This window comes from Vulpes vulpes, chromosome 6 (genome assembly GCF_048418805.1).
Source record: "Vulpes vulpes isolate BD-2025 chromosome 6, VulVul3, whole genome shotgun sequence".
NCBI classification, from domain to species: Eukaryota; Metazoa; Chordata; class Mammalia; order Carnivora; family Canidae; genus Vulpes; species Vulpes vulpes.
Window position 1 is genome coordinate 120,460,217 of NC_132785.1, and position 21,640 is coordinate 120,481,856.

The 21,640-nt window shown below is 34.4% G+C and overlaps 1 protein-coding gene across 3 annotated transcripts in view; it reads right to left on the reverse strand.

The window, feature by feature from the left end:
- The window catches only part of EML5 (EMAP like 5), a 184,102-nt gene that overhangs the window by 141,751 nt on the left and 20,711 nt on the right, over window positions 1-21,640 (reverse strand). For all 3 annotated transcript variants that reach the window (XM_072762201.1, XM_072762199.1, XM_072762200.1), the window contains exons 2-4: window positions 13,142-13,301; window positions 3,981-4,079; window positions 1,720-1,788 (exon numbers count right to left, since the gene is read on the reverse strand). In XM_072762201.1, the coding sequence (XP_072618302.1) occupies window positions 1,720-1,788; window positions 3,981-4,079; window positions 13,142-13,301 (328 nt within the window). The remainder of the gene's footprint in view (window positions 1-1,719; window positions 1,789-3,980; window positions 4,080-13,141; window positions 13,302-21,640) is intronic.

The window sequence follows — 21,640 nt, forward strand, 5'->3', positions numbered from 1 at the left end:
CTTTCAACAAATCCCTATTTCAGTCTATTATTTTCATCTAGGTGAGTGATTTTTGGCTGCATATTAGACTCACCAGAGAGAAATTATATAACATGGTATGCTTAGGCCTCCACTGAGATAAACTGAGATAGAATCTCTGGAGAGTTAAACCCAGATATCCAAATAATTTTGATGCTCAGAGTAAAGAACTATTGTTCTATAATCCAGATCAGTGCCATCTAATAGTACTTTCTGTGGTAATAAAAATACTCTCTCTTTGTATATATCCTGTCCAATAGAGTAACCACTGGATGGATACATGTAGACCTTAAAGCATTTAAAATGTGACTGCTGGGATGACTGAAAAAATGATAAAATTTTATTTAATTTTAATTAATTTAAATAGCTCTATGTGGCTAGTTGCTACTGTACTGGCCAGTGAAGTTCTAGATCATCTTTGGGACTTAGCGTCCTCACTCGTATGGTCTGCAAAGAGATCAATCCTATTTTTCACTGACTCTATGAAAAGAAATGTAATTCACAGTAAAAATATAGTTTAATTCAGAAGAATAGTTTGTTTAAACCCTGAAAATGGAACCTTCAGTTTTATTTACAATATAAAATAGTAAGATCTGTTTATTAATTTGCCAACAATTTATTAAGCATTTTACATCAAGTACTATGTCAAACATCATCTTGTTTATCACAGATGAAGAAGACAAAAATTTCTACCTTCACAATGCTTATACTATGTACCTTAAACCTAGCATAGAGCCTTTTGCTTCTGAATATTTGTTAAAAAATATGTAATACTATTCATTATCAAATCAGTACCAGAATATCAAAACCAGAATTGTAGTGGCAGTTAAAGATGCTTTGGAGAAAATGTGGATGAAGTGAGCATATCGAAAGAAAGTGAACACAGAACCTTATTCACTAGGAATTAACTGTTATAAGGAACTGTTGTATCAGATAATGGAAGAAAAACAAGTATTTCCAATCTGCACCAGGGATTTAACAATAACTCTAAACATAAGAATGAATAGCACCATTGACTATATGGGCTTCAAAACCTCAACTGAATTGTAAAACAAAACTCAGAGCTTTTTTAAGCAAAATAAACTGTGGCCACCAAAGGCTGAGTCAAATCAGAGAGTAAATATGAAAAAAGGAAAAAAGAACAGTTTTGGAAAGATGACTATGTGCTAGGAACTATGACAAGCACATGAATGAATACTGCCTTAATACACTCTATAAACTACAGTTTTAAAATGTGAAAAATGCTCAATGAGACTACATGACTCATCCCAGGTCAAACAGCTAAGCTGGTAAATGGCAAAGCCAACTGTGTCCATGCTGTTTCTGCCACACCATCCATTTCTGTGAAAGAAATCTCTTACTTTACTTGGTTTCCTATGCTTGCTTATATTTTGCTCTGTAAGTGAAACATGAGGAAACAAGACAAACACAGTAAAGCCTACTTCACAAGAGTATAAATTCCTTTATGAATAGTGTTTTATTCATTCTCTACTCAAACCTATATCCCTTACATTGTCTCACATACAGTAATGACACGCTAAAAACCTGTTATGTTGAATATCAGAATGGTAAAAATTTTGACATTTTAAAAATAAGTACTGTCAAAATCCTAAGACTATCTAAGTTATAAATAGTGTGGTATGTACTTAGCAGCAGAGGGGAAGCATACATGACTATTATAAAACAAGACCCTTCTAGTACCTTGATATGTTTTACACCACAGCTGACAAGTTTATTTGGCTGGTACAAATCCCAAGAGATATCAAATATCTGTAAACAAATCAGATTCATGGTTAAAATGCTTATTTTCAGAATCATTGAAGAATCCATTCAAAAGACCAAATACCTCCAAACCCTACCTATCATAAAACAGTATTCCTCACTAAAAAATAATCAGATTCCCACACTTTACAATCTTACGAGAAATATGGAAATGATATGAACAAAAACTATTTCTTAGCTTCTATAAACTTCACAAAACTAGTGAAGTGAAAATTAACATCTTTATTTTTAATTTTTTAAAAAAAATTGGTCCATAAGTAATAAGAATAGTTCAACAGAACTAGGGCATGAGGCAGGTACCTACATAATTTTTACAGAGGCAAAATACTGAATGACATGTACATTTACATTTATAAAACAGCTAGAAATAGAGTTTTCAAAAAGTAACTGAAATAGAGAACACTTTTATAGTTTTCTATCATACAGGACTATATAAAGAATCTCAATATTTACCTCATAGTATAAATTCTGTTTTTATTTTTTAGCTGTATTGTTTATTGTCAAACAAAATTAAATTTTGGAGGTCCTAGGCTTTGTTCCTTGTCTAAAATTCCCCAAATTCTAAATACACACAAACTATTTTTGTTATAAGAGCAAACAACAAAAAACCCAGCTGAAACAAAATATATGCTGGAAATGTGTACATTCATAATAAAAGAAATATTTGAAAAATAATTTCAGAGCAGAAAAAAACATTGTTAGTCTTCACCATGTTTCTTTGACACCTACCCTGCAAAATCGCCAAAGACAGTTATGATCTCTAAATTTGTACAAAATTATACTCTTCAGTGATAATGAAGAATATATCTTAGAAACTAATATTTAACAACTCACCATGACACAGATTATATGAAAAACAGATTGTGCAACTTTAAAATACTAACTACCAAAATACTCTAAAAATTCTGACAGTAGTATTTTTCATAATAATCCATTTACTAAATCAAAAGTGTGAAATACTTTAATTCAAAATACACAATTATCAATAAAATATACCTAACACTTTAATAATTATCTAAATTATGTTTGTGTGTAACAGGCCCCTTTGACAATCTGCTAAAAGACAAGTTTATTTTCCAAAATGCCAATATACACAAAATTTTCCTTTTTTTTTTTTTTTACACAAAATTTTCTATACAACTTTTATAGATTCCACCTCTCCACCCCACCACAGAAATAATAACTACATCTCCCATCCTGGGTCAGGTTAGAATTTTACTACATAGAAAAAATGAGACACATTTTTAAGGGTTTATGATAAAGTTTCTGATGTGTATTTATAAAAGTAACATAATATTTCATTAAAAAGTTGACTACAAAGTAACTTCCATATTAACTTAAACAGCTTAGAATAAGGAATATTTTTAGTAAGTTTCCAAAGTAAAAAATGTTAGGTCTCAAAAATTTTTAATAAGAATATATAATTTCGGGCAGCCCCAGTGGCGCAGCGGTTTAGCGCCGTCTGCAGCCCGGGGTGTGATCCTGGAGACCAGGGATCGAGTCCAGCTTCGGGCTCCCTGCATGGAGCCTGCCTCTCCTTCTGCCTGTGTCTCTGCCTCTCTCTCTCTGAATAAATAAATAAAATCTTTAAAAAAAAGTATAATTTCAAAATCACACATGTAATATTTTTCACTTTAATTATGATACATACATAACAAATTAGTAATAAATGAAACTACATAGACCCTAGGCATGAACCATTCCATTTTTTTTAAAGATTTTATTTATTTATTCATGAGAGACACACAGAGAGAGAGAGAGAGAGGCAGAGACACAGGCAGAGGGAGAAGCAGGCTCCATGGAGGGAGCTTGACATGGGACTCGATCCCAGGTCCCCAGGATCACACCCCCAGCCGAAGGCAGTGCTAAACCGCTGAGCCACCTGGGCTGCCTGAACAATTCAATTTTTAAACAGAGGTTTGAATAACTTAAAATTCATCATTTTTGCTGAAGCAATAAATGGTTAAAAGTTTTGGGCTAACACTATGCTTTTGAGTCATATTTTTGGGTACTACAATATATATACATTCTAAAATTTTATAAGTATTTGCAATTGTACTTTAAGTTTTTAATTATATATAAACTATCTGGCAATAAAAAAATACAAAAACATAAAATCCCCTGGCTGTCCTCTTTTTCCCATCCAATACCCGGTAGAAACTCCAAAGGAGAATACTTACTCTATCTGTGTGACCAGGGGCCATAGATAACATTTTTCCCCTTTTCCAATCCCAAACACAAACCGCATTCTTTGAATCAAGTCCAACTGAAACCAAGCGCTGAATTATATCCAAGAAGTCCATGAGGGAATAAAAAGGCAAGAAATCAAAAAGGAACCAAATTATAAGTGGCAAACAAATTATACTTATGGGTTTATGAATATCAAAATTTATACATTTATATCTTATAGACCTCATAGAGGTCTTGTTAAAATTTGCATACGTGTAGTTCTTCAAGTTAAGAAATAGATGAGAGACTTCCATCCTAACAATAGGACTGACAAAATATCCTAAACATCTCTCCCACTAAAAATTAAAAGTGCTGGATAAAGTGTAAAAACATCTTCTAAAATGCATTGCTGAGCTGTCATGAAATTATGAAATCTGGAACAAAAAGTGATTTCAGACGGGAATCCTGGAGTGTAAGAGAGTTCCCATACCCAATTTACTCTAAAGGTACCAACTAACTCCTGGTAAGCCTGATTTTCCTTCTGAACAAGAAAAGGAAATAAAGTTTAGGGTCCGCCCAAGGCATAGATTTGAACTTCTGACCTTTGACTAAAGCAGTGAACTCCTAGGAGTAAGGGGAAACAAGAAACCGATCCGAAAGAAAGAAAGAAAGAAAGAGTGAGAGAAAGAGTAGAGAGAGAGAAAGAGAGAGAAAAGAGAGAAAAGAAAAAAGAGAGAGAAAGAAAAGAAAAGAGGACGGCAGTGCATTAGGTGGGGACAAACCTCCCTGGAAACGGATATTCAGAAGTGGCTTCCATAGAGTCATGGGGCCTCACTCCACATTAATTATGAACCCCTCAAATGAAAATTTCAGAGTGATTCTGAGAGTTTCAGTCTTTAATCATCTTCAACAATGTAGCACAGGCAAATATAAACCCCATCTGGAGAACTGACACTTCAATCCATCATGCCTCAAAGAATTCCTACAGGTAGCAATTCAATAAACACAAAAATAAACAAACACCCCCAACCACCATGACCATGGGAAATAAGGGACTATGAGTAAGAATCAACAAGTCAAGACAAATGGCAAAATCAGTCCTAGAAAACATCAGACACTGGAATTACCAGGTGAAGAGAGAAATAAAATTAAGGCTTCGAAGTATCTTCATATGAGCAAAGAATAGGATACTGTAGAAAGTATTCAAACAGATTTGAAAAAGCAAATAGAATTTCTAGAAATGAGAAATAAAATAAATGAAATTTAAAATGCGGTGGAAGAGTTAAATAGGTGATTAGAGGGAGATGAAGATACAGAGTTAAGAAGAGTAAACAGTGAGATGGAAAGTATGAGAGGGCTTAAGAAACACAAAAAATGGACTTCCAGCCATGAAGGAGCATCAGGGTCTGAACTTGCTCCCACCATAAACTAGAAAACTCAAAATGTATAAAACAAATGCTTTCAGACATTTTTAACAGGAAGTGAAGCACTATGAACCCCGAAAAAGGGAGAAAACAAACAAGGTGAGACCTGCATTTGCCCCAGCTTCATCTAGGAGGGAACAGCATAGAAAGGTAGAATCTAAACAGAGCCCAGCAGATTTGCTGATTTGAGAAGACAGAGCCTGGAGTTCAGAGGGATCAAAATGGCTAGAATTTGCAGAGCAGAGAAAGAGCTCTGGAAAATTTGTTTATGGGTCCCCTTGAGAACATCAATTTTGCATGCATAGGGTGAAATCCATAAAGCCATGCAAAGAACAAATTCTGGGATAAAAAGCAATTATGGGAGAGCTAAACCAAAAAATTCCCAAAGATCAGAAAGGGTCAGGATCACTCAAGTTCCCAATAGCCAGAATGTAAATATCTCTGAATTCACTAGGTATTCAGTAGAGATCCCAGAAGGTCATAACTTAGTGGTGAAATTAAGCCAATAGTGATAGAAGAAAAGCTACTCTAGCCCTGTCCCCCAAAAGTTTATTTTTTTTAAATTTTTTTTCTTTATTTATTTACGATAGTCACACAGAGAGAGAGAGAAAGAGAGAGGCAGAGACACAGGCAGAGGGAGAAGCAGGCTCCATGCACCGGGAGCCCGATGTGGGATTCGATCCTGGGTCTCCAGGACCGCGCCCTGGGCCAAAGGCAGGTGCCAAACCGCTGCGCCACCCAGGGATTCCCCCCCCCCAAATGTTTAAAAGCAAGATTTCACAAGGATCAAACTGACAGGCAAGGAACTTAACTACCTGCCAGAACAATATCCAAAATACTTCAAAGGAATACAACAAAATCTAGAGTTCAGAATGTAACATACACATTGTACAGAACCCCATAAAAAATTACTGGACATGTGAACAGAGAGGGAAATGTGACAAATAACCAGGAGAAAAATCAGTTAACAGAATGAGACCTAAGAATCACAGAAATGATTAAAATTAGAGACATTAGCTATTAAAACGAAAATGTTTAAGATGCTTAAGAGTTATTTTATTTTATTTAAGATTTTATTTTTAAGTAATCTCTACACCCAACGTGGGGCTCGAACCTACAACTCTGAGATCAAGAGTTGCATGTTCCATTGACAAAGCCAACCAGGTGCCCTGCTCAAGAATTATTTTAAAATATACAAAGAATCAAAAGAGAAATGGAATATAAAAGAACACACAGAACTTGTAAAAATAAATATTACATGAAATAAAAATTCACCCCATAGGATTAATAGCAGCTTAGAGAATTAAGAAAGGTCAATGTACTTGAGGACACAGCAACAAAAACTACCCAAAATAAAGAAAAAATTAACAATGCCTTGGTTAATTTTAGAAAAACATCAAGTATTATAACATACAGATTACTGTAGCTCCAGGAAGAGAAGATGGAGGAAAAGAAAAAACAAAACTGAAGCAATAATGACTAAAATTGCCTAAATATGATGAAACCAAACCCAGAAATCTATGATGCTCAATAAACTCCCAGCAGGATAATCACACACACACACACACACACACACACAAAACATACATCAACACAAATGGTAATAAAATTGCCAAAACCAGTACTAAAGAGAAAAATATCTTAAAAGCAGCCAGAAAAAAAGACAATTTTGGTTTGGAGGATCAAAAATTAAAAAATTATCCTAGATTTTTCATCTGAAGCTATGCAAGTCAGATGACAATGAATAGCCTCTTTAAAATCCTTGGGGTGGGATGGGGGGATGCCTGGGTGGCTCAAGCCATTAAGCTTAAGACTCTTGATTGGGGCTCAGGTCATGATTTCAGAGTCATGGGATCAAGCCGGCATCAGGCGCTGCACTCAGTGTGGAGTCTGTTGTCCCTCTCCCTCTGGTCCTCCCCCTGCTTATGCTCTCCAACCTCTCTCATTTCCTCTCTCTCTCTCTCTCTCTCTCGAATAAATAAATATATAAAATCTTTAAAATGCTGAAGGGGAAAAAGGCAACACAGAACAGTGTAGCAAAATTATCTTTGGAAAATTGAGTCAAAATGGCCTTTTTAGGTAAACAGAAGGTAAGAAAATACACCATCGACAAATGTACACTAGAACTAGATACGATAATGGAAATTTCTTCAGGCAGACAGAAATGATACACATGTGAATGAAGAATGCCCAAATGGTAGGTATGTAAATAAGACTTTCCTTGTTTTTCATTTTCTTTTAAAACTATTTAAAGCAAAAATAACAGTTATTATGAAATTTACAAAATATATATAAAATAACGACAACAATAGCACAGTAAACAGGAGAGAAAGGAAACAGCAGAATATATATTTTTCCACATCCTTTCCAAGTGCATATGACGCTCCATGAAGATCACAAAATAAACCTAAACAAATTTAAAATACAGACAATGTTGTCTGACAAAACCAGAAATTAGAACAAGAAGTTGTGCAGAAAATCATCCAAACAGGTGGAAATTAACAATATACTTCTAAGGACCTGGATGGTTAAAGAAGAAATCATAAGGATCAACACACATAATTTAAAAAACACTGGTTTAAAAAAAAAAAAAACACTGGTTTAGAAGCAGGGGTTGGCAAATTATAACCTTCAGGCCAAATCTTGCCTGCACAGGACTTTTGTAAATAAAATTTACAAATAAATAAATTTTGTAAATAAAATTTTATTGGAGCACAGCCATACCCATTCTTTTATAAGTTGTCTATGACTGCTTTCCATGGCTGCTTTCCCACTACAATGCAGAGCTAAGTAGTTAAGACAGAGATGGTATGGTCTACAAAGCTTATATATTTACCATCTGACTTGTTACAGAAAGTTTATTAATCTCTGATTTAAGGCATAGATGCTAGTACCAGACTGCCTAGATTTAAACATTAGCTCCATTTCTTACGAACTGGATTACTTTCAGCAGTTATGTAGCCTCTCTGTACCTTAGTTTCCTCACCTATTAAGTGGGGATAATAAAAGTGTTTCATAGGGTTAATATGAAAATTAATATATACATATACAAAAGAGTTACTATATGGTTAATGTTATATAAAAATGTTGGCTGTCATCATTATTAGTTTATCATAACCATAATCAGATTTAAGACTCTATGCCATCAGGGCATCTAGGTGGCTCAGCTGATTGAGCATCTGACTCTTGGTTTCAGCTCAGGTCATGATCTCACGGGTTGTGAGTTCAAGCCCTAAGTCAGGCTCTGTGCTTAACAAGGAGTCTGCTTGAAGATTCTCTCCCTCTGCCCCTCACCCCACTCACACGCAAGTACTCATCCTGTAAAAAATAAATAAGTCTTTTTTTAAAAAAGAAAGAATATATGCCCTCTTCCTGTCTGAATGAGAAATGCCATCTAGTACCCAGTGAGAAACAGATTCTGCAGACTAGAATTACTATTTAAACCCTCCAATGGATGGAACAAATGGCTTCCATAAAAAGATACAGTATGTAGTCTGTTATGGCTCTCCATCAAATCATGTTGGCAGAAAGTGTAAGAGAACATGAGGAGATGATATTTTTCCTGATACTCTTTAATAGTTGGGAACTACAGAGTATCTGTAAGAATCTAGCTAAAACAGATATCTACCTAAAATTTTACAAGACAAGTATAAAGTGAGGGATAGTCAGAGGGGCACTGTCCTTTCTATTGATGCTTCTTTTCTCTGCCTTGGCTCATCATACAAACACAATAAACCGCAATCGGTCAAAAGCTTTAAAACTCCATGCATCTCCACAGAACCTCGAAACATCCAGCTCTATATCAGTAACAAGAGAGACCAGGGAGCACTCCCTCTGTAGCCTGATAAATTTATCATGGCCAAAATCAACCTCCTTCAGTGTAGGTTATGCAAGAGTGAGAGGATAAGATAGAAATCACCAAGCCAATACTACTTCCTCTCCTAGCTGTCATTTTTTACTTTATCATTTTTTTTCTCACATTTAACCCAGCCTAGGTAGGTGGGGAGGATGATAAAGTTTTCCAGTAAAAATAATGCTTTAGGAGTGCCTGAGTGGCTCAGTCAGTTGAGTGTCTGCCTTCAGCTCAGGTCATGATTCCAAGATCCTGGGATTGAGCTCCTTGTCAGGCTCCCTGTTCAGTGGGAAGTCTGCTTCTTCCTGCTAGGTGTGCGCACACGCATGCACACTCTCTCTCTCAAATAAATAAATAAATAAATAAATAAATAAATCTTAAAAAGAAAAAAAAAACTAATGCTTTAACCGTATCTTGAAAGACTGAGGAAGAACTGGGGAGAAAAGTAAGAGAAAGTACCTTTCAGACCAAAGGAACCAAGCTTAAAGAGATCATGGTGTTTCAGGAAAAAGCCTAATTCACAGTGGCTGAAGGGAGGAGTCCCACCTGGAAAGTTGCTGGAAACAAAGCTGGAAAGGTAGGCCAGAGTCAGAAGAAGAGTAAACTCTGTTTTAATAGAGTTAGAATAAAGAGAGATTCAGTTTTAAATGTGTAATCTATGGTATATTTTGTATGACATTCAAGGGAGAGGGTATCTGGAGTTGAGAAGAGAAGCTGAGGCCACTGTTAACTGATATGGGTGCTAAAATCATGGCTCTAAATAATCACCTAGAGAGAATAAGTAAAAAGAAAAGGCTAGAGACTCCTAAAGCATACTGACATTTAAGAAGCAGCCAGAAAGAAGAGCTCCTTTAAAGATAATTAAGAGGGATGCCTGGGTGGCTCAGCAGTTGAGCATCTGCCTTTGGCTCAGGTCATGATCCCCAGGTCCTGGGATCGAGGCCCACATCAGGCTCCCTGCCTGCCTCTGCCAATGTCTCCCTCTGCCAATGTCTCTGCCTCGCTCTCTCTGTGTCTCTCATGAATAAATAAGTAAATAAATCTTAAAAAAAAAAGATTAATTAAGAGGTTAAAGCAGATAAAGAACCCTCTATCCAACTTTACCAAATTTCTCCTTGATCCTGTTCCCAAACAAAATCTTGGTGGTGTCCATTAATTGATTTGGAAGTATTCATTAAAAAGTTCTAGCACACTAAATACTCAAATAAGAAAAATATCCTAATAGACGTGGCTAGACAATCCCATGTGTTCCTGCAACTGTGAAACATATTCAAATAACCATTATTCTTAAAAGATTTTAGTATGGGGGTCCTTGTGAGCTCAGTGTTAATTACATAAGAACCAATGGTCATAATGTTACAAAGTAAAATCACATATTTTGCAAAAGATGCAGGACTGGTAAAATCATACATAAAATGACCAGAAATAGGATCTGGCAGAGAAATAGAAAAAAAACTCACAAATAATACAATAGCACTTGAAATAAATCAAGAGATTGCTAAAAGGCACTTGGAAAAAACCAGTTAACTCCTCTAATATTTTTGCAAAAATTACTCTCTTCATAATCATGTGCCAAAAATCAAAGGTGAACTAAAGCATTTTATTTTGTACCATCATATAACTGACAAAATTGGCTAAAAAAGTAACACTATTCTTAGTTTACCCTGTTAATCACCAGAGCTAGAACTATAGCTTAGATTTTAATGAGAAATGTTTTTATAACGTATTAATGTATTTTCAAGACAAAGTACCACTCAAATTTCCCTTCTTCCCACTAAGAAATCTGAGTCCCTGTTTGATGTTCATTTATATAAATAGACTTTTCAGGCCCTAATTATTCTCAATAAGGCTACTTCTGATATTAGAGTGGACATTCAGTCCATTTAGAAGAAAGCCTCTGGGAAAATAACATCCAGCATTACTACCAACAGGAAAATTCATTGGATAAATGTTATAGAGCACTTATAGTTCCAAATCTAGTAGAAAATGAAAAAAAACCATACAATATCTCCTAACTGATATCTCATAAACAGTTTATAGATATTAGTGAATAGATAGATGTGTCCTCAAATATATTTAACTAATGCATTTTCTCATTAATGTAATTTCAGAGATATTCTTAACTTTAATCTTCAATTGGCAGCAGTTCCTTATAAGCTTTAACTGTATTTAAGATGGATTAATTCTTTCTGAAAAATAGATCACTACCTCCTAAGTTCCATGTTTGGGAGGCAGGAGAGCATTGTGGTTAAAAACATGAGCTTTGGAGTGTGACTGACCTGGGTTTCCGCTCTGGCTCCATTTACTAGCTGTGTAACCTGGGGCAAGTTATTTAACCTCTCTAAGTCTCAGTTTCTTTATCTGTAAAATAGAGATAATAATAGTATCTATTTCATAGGGTTGTTGTGAGGATTAAATAAGGTAAGCTTAGCACAATGTCTGGTACTTAGTATGTGCTCAATAACTTTTAGCTGTTATCTTTTTTATAAGCTTAAATTTATAAGTAACACATTCTCATGAAGATCTGTGATAATAAATAATAAAATACATGTACCCAAGGCTTTTCTTATAAGTTACTTAAAATAAGCAAAATCAAAGGCCCTCAACTAGGAAAAGCTATGGGCATGACTTCTTATATATATTTAAGAAATTCCTCAGCAATGCAATATATTACATTTAGAGCAATTTCAAAATTAGGAAGGAAACATCTATGTTTAAAGTGTACAGATGCTCATTTTAATTAATATATCTTGGACTTCAAAAACTTTTGGTAAATGATTTTTTTTTAAAACTGAGGAGGTTTTTTTCATAAAATTTAATCTCATGTGAGATATTACTCTCTTCCTTTAAAAAAGAAAATAAAGTTTATATGAGGACAGTAAGGGACATGAAAAACAACAGCAAAAATGGGACATGAATTAAGGTTCTATGATTGTCCATCACTGCTACGTAGTGATATTAAACCTAAGAGCACATTTTTCCCCAAATGAAAGGTCCCAGCTAGTCTTTAGAGATCTCTTACTAGACTCTTAGCAGAAAATATTAATCTATGCTACTCAAATAAGCTATTCCTCAGAGTTATCGATAAAACATCTACTATCATTTTCAAGGGAACAGACCACAATGTAATGTTTCTATAAAATCTCAATCTATAAAATTAATTTTATGAACTGAAAAGAGGGTAACTAAAATTTTTCTAAAAATTAAAATTATTTTTAAAGTCTAATTTTAACATAAAACTTTTAAAGACTATAAATTAACCACACCTGCAAAATTCAGCTTCTTACTACTTCTATACATTTTAGGTATAACAAGTTCCATGAAAGCACAAGAAAGTTCTTGGTATGTTTAATTTTTTTAAATAATCATTAACTAGAAATAGATAATTTAGGAACTGATAAGCAAATGGAATGATTATATCCTTTGTCTTCAACTTTGATTTTGTATAAATATAGCTCATATAATAGGAACTGCCTCTATTTTCAATAAAAAATGTAATTTTAACAGAATCCTTTAACTAAAAATTAAAATGTATACAGCTCTACTTAGAGAAACCTAGCTTTTCTATGATGTATCCCATCTGTCTTATCAATGGACACTACCTGGAAGAGTTATTTATATGTAAAATTTTCTAGGATAACCAGGTAATAATATTGAGTCAAATCTCTTTGGGTTTCAAATAGTATTAATTCAATTAAAAAGTTCCTGATACATAAAATAAAGACTCCTTATTGTTCTTATTTTTCTTATATTCATTAACTATCCACCCAACCTACCTACAACAAACAGGTACTTTTCATCTATTGCTTTCCAATTTATTATTTATAGATTTATAATCGTTTCTTAGGCTACACATTTTTAAGATACAGTTTAGACAAAGAGAAGTATCACATACCTGTCCATCTAAGTCGAATGCTAAACAGGCTATTCCGTGTGTATGAACATCCTTTAGAACTGATATGGTCTGCACAGTGTATGAATCCCAAACACAGATATAAGGTTCTTTTCCAACTTGTCCTGTTGCTACTAATACTCGTTCAGGATGCAATGCAAGGCTGAAAAATAAATAAACAAATAAATTGACTTAAAATTGTTTATAGAATTTTTATAAGTATTTGATATGTGTAAACTTTATATATACCAATGTAAAACCAATGTTATCCATTTAAAATAATTTGGATTTAAAATAACTTCTACAGGGGATCCCTGGGTGGCTCAGCGGTTTAGCGCCTGCCTTTGGCCCAGGGCGCGATCCTGGTGTCCTGAGATTGAGTCCCACGTCAGGCTCCCAGCATGGAGCCTGCTTCTCCCTCCTCCTGTGTCTCTGCCTCTCTCTCTCTCTCTCTCTATGTCTATCATAAATAAATCTTTAAAAATAAAATAACTTCTACAAAAATCTATGCTAAGGGTTATTACTTCACCAGTATATGTATGTGATAAACAGTTGATGATAGACTTCATAATCTCTGTAATATGATATAGTGGGTGTAAACTTTGCAAGAAAATAATTCTTAGAGGGGATCAACAGCATGACAGCAACAGATTATAGCAACCTTACCACGTGCCATTTTCCCATCTGGCATTCATCCATTTTTAAGCCCTCTCTCCCATTTTACTCTTTTATTGGGTAATGTTAAATGAAATCTTAGTGTCCAAAAATAGCATTTAGCAGCATTCCTACAATAATACTTAAGTTACAAATCTCATTCTTACTTGAAGTAAAATTGGTATATAACATATAAGTTTCAGGTACACAACACTATATTTGTATTCATCTCAAAATGATCACCTCCAGAAGTTGTTACTATCTATCACCATACATTTGACTTCCTTCACCCATTTTTCCTACCCCTCAATCACCTACTCTTGTAGTAACCCTTACAGTACCACAACTACCCTTGTAGTAATCACCAATGTTTTCTGTGTATGAGTTTGTTTTTATTTGTTCTGTTTTTTTAGATTCTACATGTAAGTGAAATCATACTGTTTCTGACTTTCTCCTTCTGACTTAGTTCACTTAATACCTTCAAGGTCCATCCATGTTGATGTTATCTCTTTTCAGTCTTATGGCTGAGTAGTAGCCCATTATGTATATACACCACAGCTTCCTTTTTTGTTTTTTTAAGATTTTATTTATCTATTCATGAGAGACACACACAGAGAGAGAAACAGAGACATAGGCAGAGGGAGAAGCAGGCTCCACAGAGAAAGTCCAATGCGGGGCTCGATCCCAGATTCCAGGATCATGCCCTGAGCCAAAGGCAGAGGCTCAACTGCTGAGCCACCCAGGCATCCCTACACCACAGCTTCTTTATCCATTCATCCACTGATGCACATTTAGGTTGTTTCCATGTTTTGGCTATTGTAAATAATGCTGCAATGAACAACAGGCTGTATATATCTCTTTGCATTAATGTTTTTATGTTCTTCAGATATATGCTCAGAAGTGGGATTGCTGGATTGTATGGAAGTTCTATTGTCAACTTTTTGAGGAATAGCCATATTGTCTTATATAGCAGATGCACTAATTTATATTCCCAGGATTTTATTTACATACTAGGGTTCTCATTTCTCCACATTCTCTCCAACACTTGTTTTTTCTTGTCTTTTTGAAAATAGGTAATCTACCCATGTGAGGTGATATCTCACTGTGGTTTTGATTTGCATTTCCCTAATAATTAGAAAAGATGAACATCTTTCATGTGCTTGTTTGGCCACTGATTTATCTTCTTTGAAGGAATGTCTATGCAGATCCTTTGCCCATTTTTTTTAAATTTGATTTTCTGTTAAGTTGTATGAGTTCTTTTCATATTTTGGATATTAACCCCTTACCAAATATGTAATTTTGGCAAATATCTTCTCTCATTCTGTAGGCTGTCTAATCCTTTTAATGATGGTTTCTTTCACCATGCAGAAGCTTTTTAGTTTGATGTACTTCAACTTGTTTACTTTTGCTTTTGTTTCCCTTGTCTTTGGAGTCAGATTCAAAAATACATTGCTAAGACTGATGTCAAAAAGCTTACTACCTGTTTTCTTTTAGGAGTTTTATGGTTTCAGGTTTTACATTCAAGTTTTTAACCCATTTTCAGTTAATTTTTGTGTACAGTATAAGACAGTGGTCAAGTTTCATTCTTTGGCATATGGCTGTTGAGTTTTACCAATACCATTTATTAAAGACTCTGTCCTTCTTCCATTTTATGTTCTTGGCTCCTCTGTCGTAAATTAATTGTCTATATGTGAGTTTATTCATGGGCTCTCAATTCTATTTCATTGATCCATGTGTCTGTTTTTATGCCAATACCATACTGTCTTGGTTACGAGAACACAAATCTCATTTCAACAAACAGAAAAGTCACCCATAGTTCACAGAAAATAATCTGAGTCTTTAAAAGCAAGACAAAGACATAGCATTGGTAATGGTTTATGTATATCAGCAGAAGCCAGGGAGTGAATATAAATTTCTCCTTCATAAATTTTTCTACAAGTAGTTAGATTAAGAGATTCAACTTTGGGAGGAAAAAAAAATCACTGCTGGCATCAGAGTGAAGGATGAATTCAAAGTGGGAAAAGTTAGAAAGGTATTAAGACAGAATCAACTGATTGGACATAGTGACTAAAGGAAAGGAAAGTGCCTAAGATGACTTTAGGGTTTCTGGCTTGGGCATCTGGATGGCTCAGATGGTATTCATCAAGTCAGGGAATACTAAATGAGTTACCAGCGGAAGGGACAATTAAGTGGGAATGGGAGGTTGGTTAGACATATAAAAATCAATCTAATATATTAATAGAATAAAGGTCAATCCTAAAAAAAAAAAAAAAGGATAAAGGTTAAGAGAAACCCACAAATGTTCATCTCAACAGACAGAGAAGATCCATTTGACAAAAATCCAACCCCTTGTGATAAAAACAAACTACGAATTAAAGAGCATGTTTTCAACCTGAAAACGGGCATCTATGAAAACCCACAGCTGTTATCACATTTAATGGTGAAAGCCTGAAGGTTCCCTCTCTGAGTATAGGAACAAGACAATGATGTCAGCTCTTGTCACTTCCATCCAACACAGTAATGGATATTCTAGCCAGGACAATTAGGCAAGAAAAAGAAACAAAAGGGAGAGGTAAAACTATCTCTATCTGCAGGTAACGTTATCTTGTATACAGGAAATCCTAAAGAATCACAAACAATAATAAAATAAATCCCCAGTAAAGCTAGTAAATGAGTTCAGTAATATGGTAGGATGTAACATCAATATAAAATATCAATTATATTTCTGCACACTAGCAATGAACAATCTGAAAATTACATCAAGAAAGCAGTTTCACCTATTTATCATCAAAAGGAAGAAAGTATTTAGGAATAAATTTAGCAAAAAAGTACAAGACTTGTACACAGAAAAGTACAAAACACCATTAAACAAAATTTAAAAGATGTAAATAAATGGAAATATACAATCTTTCCAAGCTTGTAAGATTGTTAAAATGGCAATACTTCCTAAATTGATCTAGAGGTTAAAACCAATCCATGCCAAAATACCAGTTGCTTGTCTTGAAGACATTACCAGCTGATTCTATTTTTTTTTAATTTTTTTAAAAATTTATTTATGATAGTCACAGAGAGAGAGAGAGAGAGAGAGAGAGGCAGAGACACAGGCAGAGGGAGAAGCAGCCATGCACCGGGAGCCCGACGTGGGATTCGATCCCGGGTCTCCAGGATTGCGCCCTGGACCAACTGCTGTGCCACCCAGGGATCCCACCAGCTGATTCTAAAACACAGAATAGCTAAAACAATCTTGAAAAAAAAAACAAAGTTGGAAGATTCACACTTTCCAATTTCAAAACTTACTTACTATAAAACTAGAGTAATCAACACAGCATGGTACTGGCATAAGGACAGAGGTGCAGATCATGAAACAAAACAGAGTTCAGAAACAAATCAATGCATTAATGGTTAACTGACTTCTATAAAAGGTGGTGATAAGATAATTCAAAGGGGAAGATGGTGCTAGGACATCTGAATATCCACAATGTAAAACAAAGAATCTGGATCCATACCTTAAACCATATACAAAAATCAATTCAAAATGTGAGAGCTAAAATAATAAAAGTCTTAGAAGAAAACATGGGCATAAATCTTACTGACCTTGGATAAAATAATGGTTTCTTAGATAAGACACCAAAAACAGAAGTAATAAAAGAAAATGTAAATGAAGCCCATTTTACTTTTTTTTGAAAAAGATTTTTATTTATTTATCTGAGAGAAAGGGTGAGCAAGAGAGTACAAGTAGGGGGAGCAGTAGAGGGAGAGGGAGAGGCCCCAATGAGCAGGGAGCAACTCACAGCTTGATTACAGGACCCTGGGACCAGGACCTAAGCTAAAGGCAGATACTAAACTGACTGAGCTACCCGAGCACCCCTCAAATTAAAAACTTACGTTTCAAAGGACAACTATCAAAAATACAAAAACACAATACACAGAATCAGGGAACATAACTGCAGAGCATAAATTTGATAAGAGACTTCTATCTGTAACATATAAAGAACTCAACAAGAAAACTACAAATAACCCCATTTTTTTCTTTTTTTTTATTGAAGTTCGATTTGCCAACATATAGCATAACACCCAGTGCTTATCCAGTCAAGTGACCCCCTCAGTGCCCGTCACTCAGTCACCCCATTCCCCCACCCACCTCCCTTTCCTCTACCCCTTGTTGGTTTCCCAGAGTTAGGCGTGTCTCATGTTGTCACCCTCACTGATATTTCCCACTCGTTTTCTCTCCTTTCACCTTTATTCCCTTTCACCATTTTTTATATTCCCCAAATGAATGAGACCATATAATGTTTGTTCTTCTCCAACTGACTTACTTCACTCAGCATAATACCCTCCAGTTCTATCCACGTTGAAGCAAATGGTATAACCCCATTTTTTAAGTGGACAAAGGCTGTGAATAAACATCTACCCAAGGAAGATAAAAAGAGCACATGAAAAGATGCTCAACATCATTAGCCAGTAGGAAAATGCAAATCAAAATCAAATCAAATAAAAATGCAAATCAAAATCTCAATACCACTTCCATGATCAAAAAGATAGTGTATGTATGTGTATATATCTATATATAGATATATACACATACATACATATAATACACGTAATTTACGTTATTATATCAAATACTGGCAAGGATATGAAGAAAATTTAACTCTCAAATATTCTATAGGACTGAAAATGATACAGGCCCCTGGGATATGGTTTGGCAATTCCTCAAAAGCTAAACATAGCGTTATCATATGATCTAGTAATTCTACTCCTAAATTCCCAGGAAATGGAAACATAAGTCTACACAAAACTTATACACAAATATTCCCAACAGCATTACTCATAATAGCCAAAAAGTGAAAACAACCCAAATGTTCCTCAACTGAAGAATGGATAAAATATGCATATATCTATGCAATGAAATATTATTTGACAATGAAAGGAAACAGTCCTGATATATGTTACAACGTGAACAAACCTTTAAAGTATTTACATTAAAAAAGACAGATATATAAGGGCCACATTATCATTTGAATCCACTCTGATGAAATGTCTAGAATAAGCAAATCCATAAAGACAGAAGGGAAGACAGAGTGGGCACATGTTTAGATTTATAACAAACTGCCTTTTTCCCAAAGTGCTTGTACCATGGTATACCTCCAAAAGGTATGCAAGTTGTCCACATTCTAATATTTGAGGTCATTAGACTTTTTTATTTGAATCTTCCTAATGAATAATACTGACTAAAGTTTCTTATAATCTGCTTAAGTCTTCTAGCCATCTTAATTGGGTTGTCTTCATAGTTTTGAAACTATTTTATGTATTCTCAGCACAAGTCTCTTTGTTCAACATGTAATTTGCAAAAATTTTCTCCCAGGCTGCAGCTATTCTTTTCACTCTCATTATAGTTCATTTCAAAGAGCAGACATTTTTTACTTTTATGAAGTCCATTTCATCAAATGTTTTTGTTTTACAGACCATGCTTTTGCACAAAGATAGTAATAAAGATTTGCTCTTAAGTTTCCTTCTAAAAATCTTTGTAGTTTTAGGTTTTTAAATTGAAATCTATCATCCATTTTGAGTCAATTCTGTATAACATAGGTTTGGTTTTGCTTATTTTTTCATATGGATATCCAATTTGTTCCAGCACTGTTTATTGAAAATACTATTTGTTCTCCATTGAGTTGTTCAAGTACCTTTCTCAAAAATCAATTGACTCTATGTTAATTTGTCACAAAATGTACCTTATAATTTTGTCCCACTAATCAACATATTTACCCTTTCACTAATACCACACAAATTACTGTTTTATAATAATCCTTAAAATTGAGTATTGTGAGTCTTCCACTTTCATTCCTTTTCAAAATTGTTGTGGATATCCAAATGCTTTGTCTTCCCTGTAAATTTAGAATCAATTTGTATAACCTAAATACCCTGTTGGGACTGGGGATTAGGTAAAGTCTATAGATCAATCTTAGAAGAACTGACTTCTTTACTATATTAAGTCTTCCAATCCATGAACATAATGTATTCCTCCATTTTAAGTTGTTTTTCTAGCTTCATTTTATAGTTTTTAGTATACAAATCCTGCATAGATTTTGTTAAATTCATGCAAGACTGTTTTTTGAGTTCTTATAAATGGTATTTTTTAAAAGATTTTATTTATTTGAGAGAGCGTGCACACACAAGGGAGAGCACAATTGGGGGGAGGGAGGAACAAAGGGAGTCAGACAAGCAGACTCCCGCAGGGAGCCAGGCTTGTGGCTCCATCCCAGAACTCATGACTTGAGCCGAAGGCAGACACTTAACCAACTGAGCCACCCAGGCGCCTCAAATGGTACTGTTTCAAAATTTCAGTTTTCAGTTGTTCATTCAGTTTTCAGTTGTTCATTGCTAGTATGTAGAAATACAACTGATTTATGCATGTTGACCTTGTATGTTATGACCTTCATAAATTCACTAATTTTAGGAGTAGGGTGTACGTGCTGTAGATTATTTGGAAATTTCTATGTATACAATCAAATAGAGAAAATTTATTTCTTCCTTTCCTCTAAGCCTTTTATTTCTATTTCTTGCCTTATTGCACTGGATATATCTTCCAGTACAATGCTGAATTAGGAGAGGTAAGAAAGGACATCCTTATCTTTTTCCTGGTCTTAAGGAAAGCATTCAGTCTCTATTAAGCATGATGTTAGCAGTAGCTTTTTTTATAGATGCTTGTATGGTTGAAGAAATAGTCTAAGTTTGCTAAGCATTTTAAAATACATGAACAGATACTGAATTTTGTCAGATTTTGTCAAATTCATTTCCTGCATTTATTGAGATGATCATGATTTTCCTTCACTAGTCTCTTAATACAGTGAATTACTTTGATTAGTTTTCAAATATTGAACATGCCTTGTATTCCCGAAATGAACCCCTTGGTCATAATGTACTATTCTATTGATGGATTTTCTTTATTATTGAGAATTTTTACATCTATGTTAATGAGGGATAGTGGTCTGCAATTTCCTTTTCCTTCTACTGTCTTTGTCTGGACTTCATAGTAAAGTAATCCTAGCCTCATAAAATGAGTTGGAAGTATTCTTTCTTAATCTATTGTCAATTAGAACTGTGTGGAATTGGATTATTCCTTCTTTAAATATTTAGCAGAACTACCATGCAAACCATTTGTACCTGGGGTTTTCTTTTTTGAAATGTTTCAAACTACAAATGCAAGTACTTTAATAGATATAGGGTTATTCATAGGGTTATTCATAATACCTATTTCTTCTTGGTAAGTTATGATAGCTTGAATTTTTGAAAGGAATAGTCCATTTCATCTTAAATTGCCAAATATCTCTATGTATAGTTGTTCAAAGCATTCTCTTATTATCCTTTTAATGTCTTTAGGTCTACAATGATAGCTTGATAATTTCTGTCTTCTCCTTTTTGTTCTTGGTAGTCCAGCTGGAAATGTATCAATTTAATCAGTCTTTTCACAAAACTAGCTTTTGGGGGCTCCTGAGTGGCTTAGTTGGTTAAGTGGCTATTTCTTGATTTTAGCTCAGGTCTTGATCTCAGGGTAATATTACATTACTGATCTGAAATCTTTTTTCTTTTCAAATATATGCATCTAAAAACTATAAATTTCCCTTGAAACAATGCTGTAGCTGATTTTCACACATTTTGATATGTTGTTTCTATTTTCATCCTGCTTAACATATTTTGATTTCCCTGTTTTCTCTGAGTTGACTTTTATTTCATTATGTTCGGAGAACATATTTTGTATGATTTTAATTCTTTTAAGTTTGATGAGGTTTGCTTTATAAGACATGACCTATACTGTTGGTAAATATTCCAACGGCATATGAAAAGAAC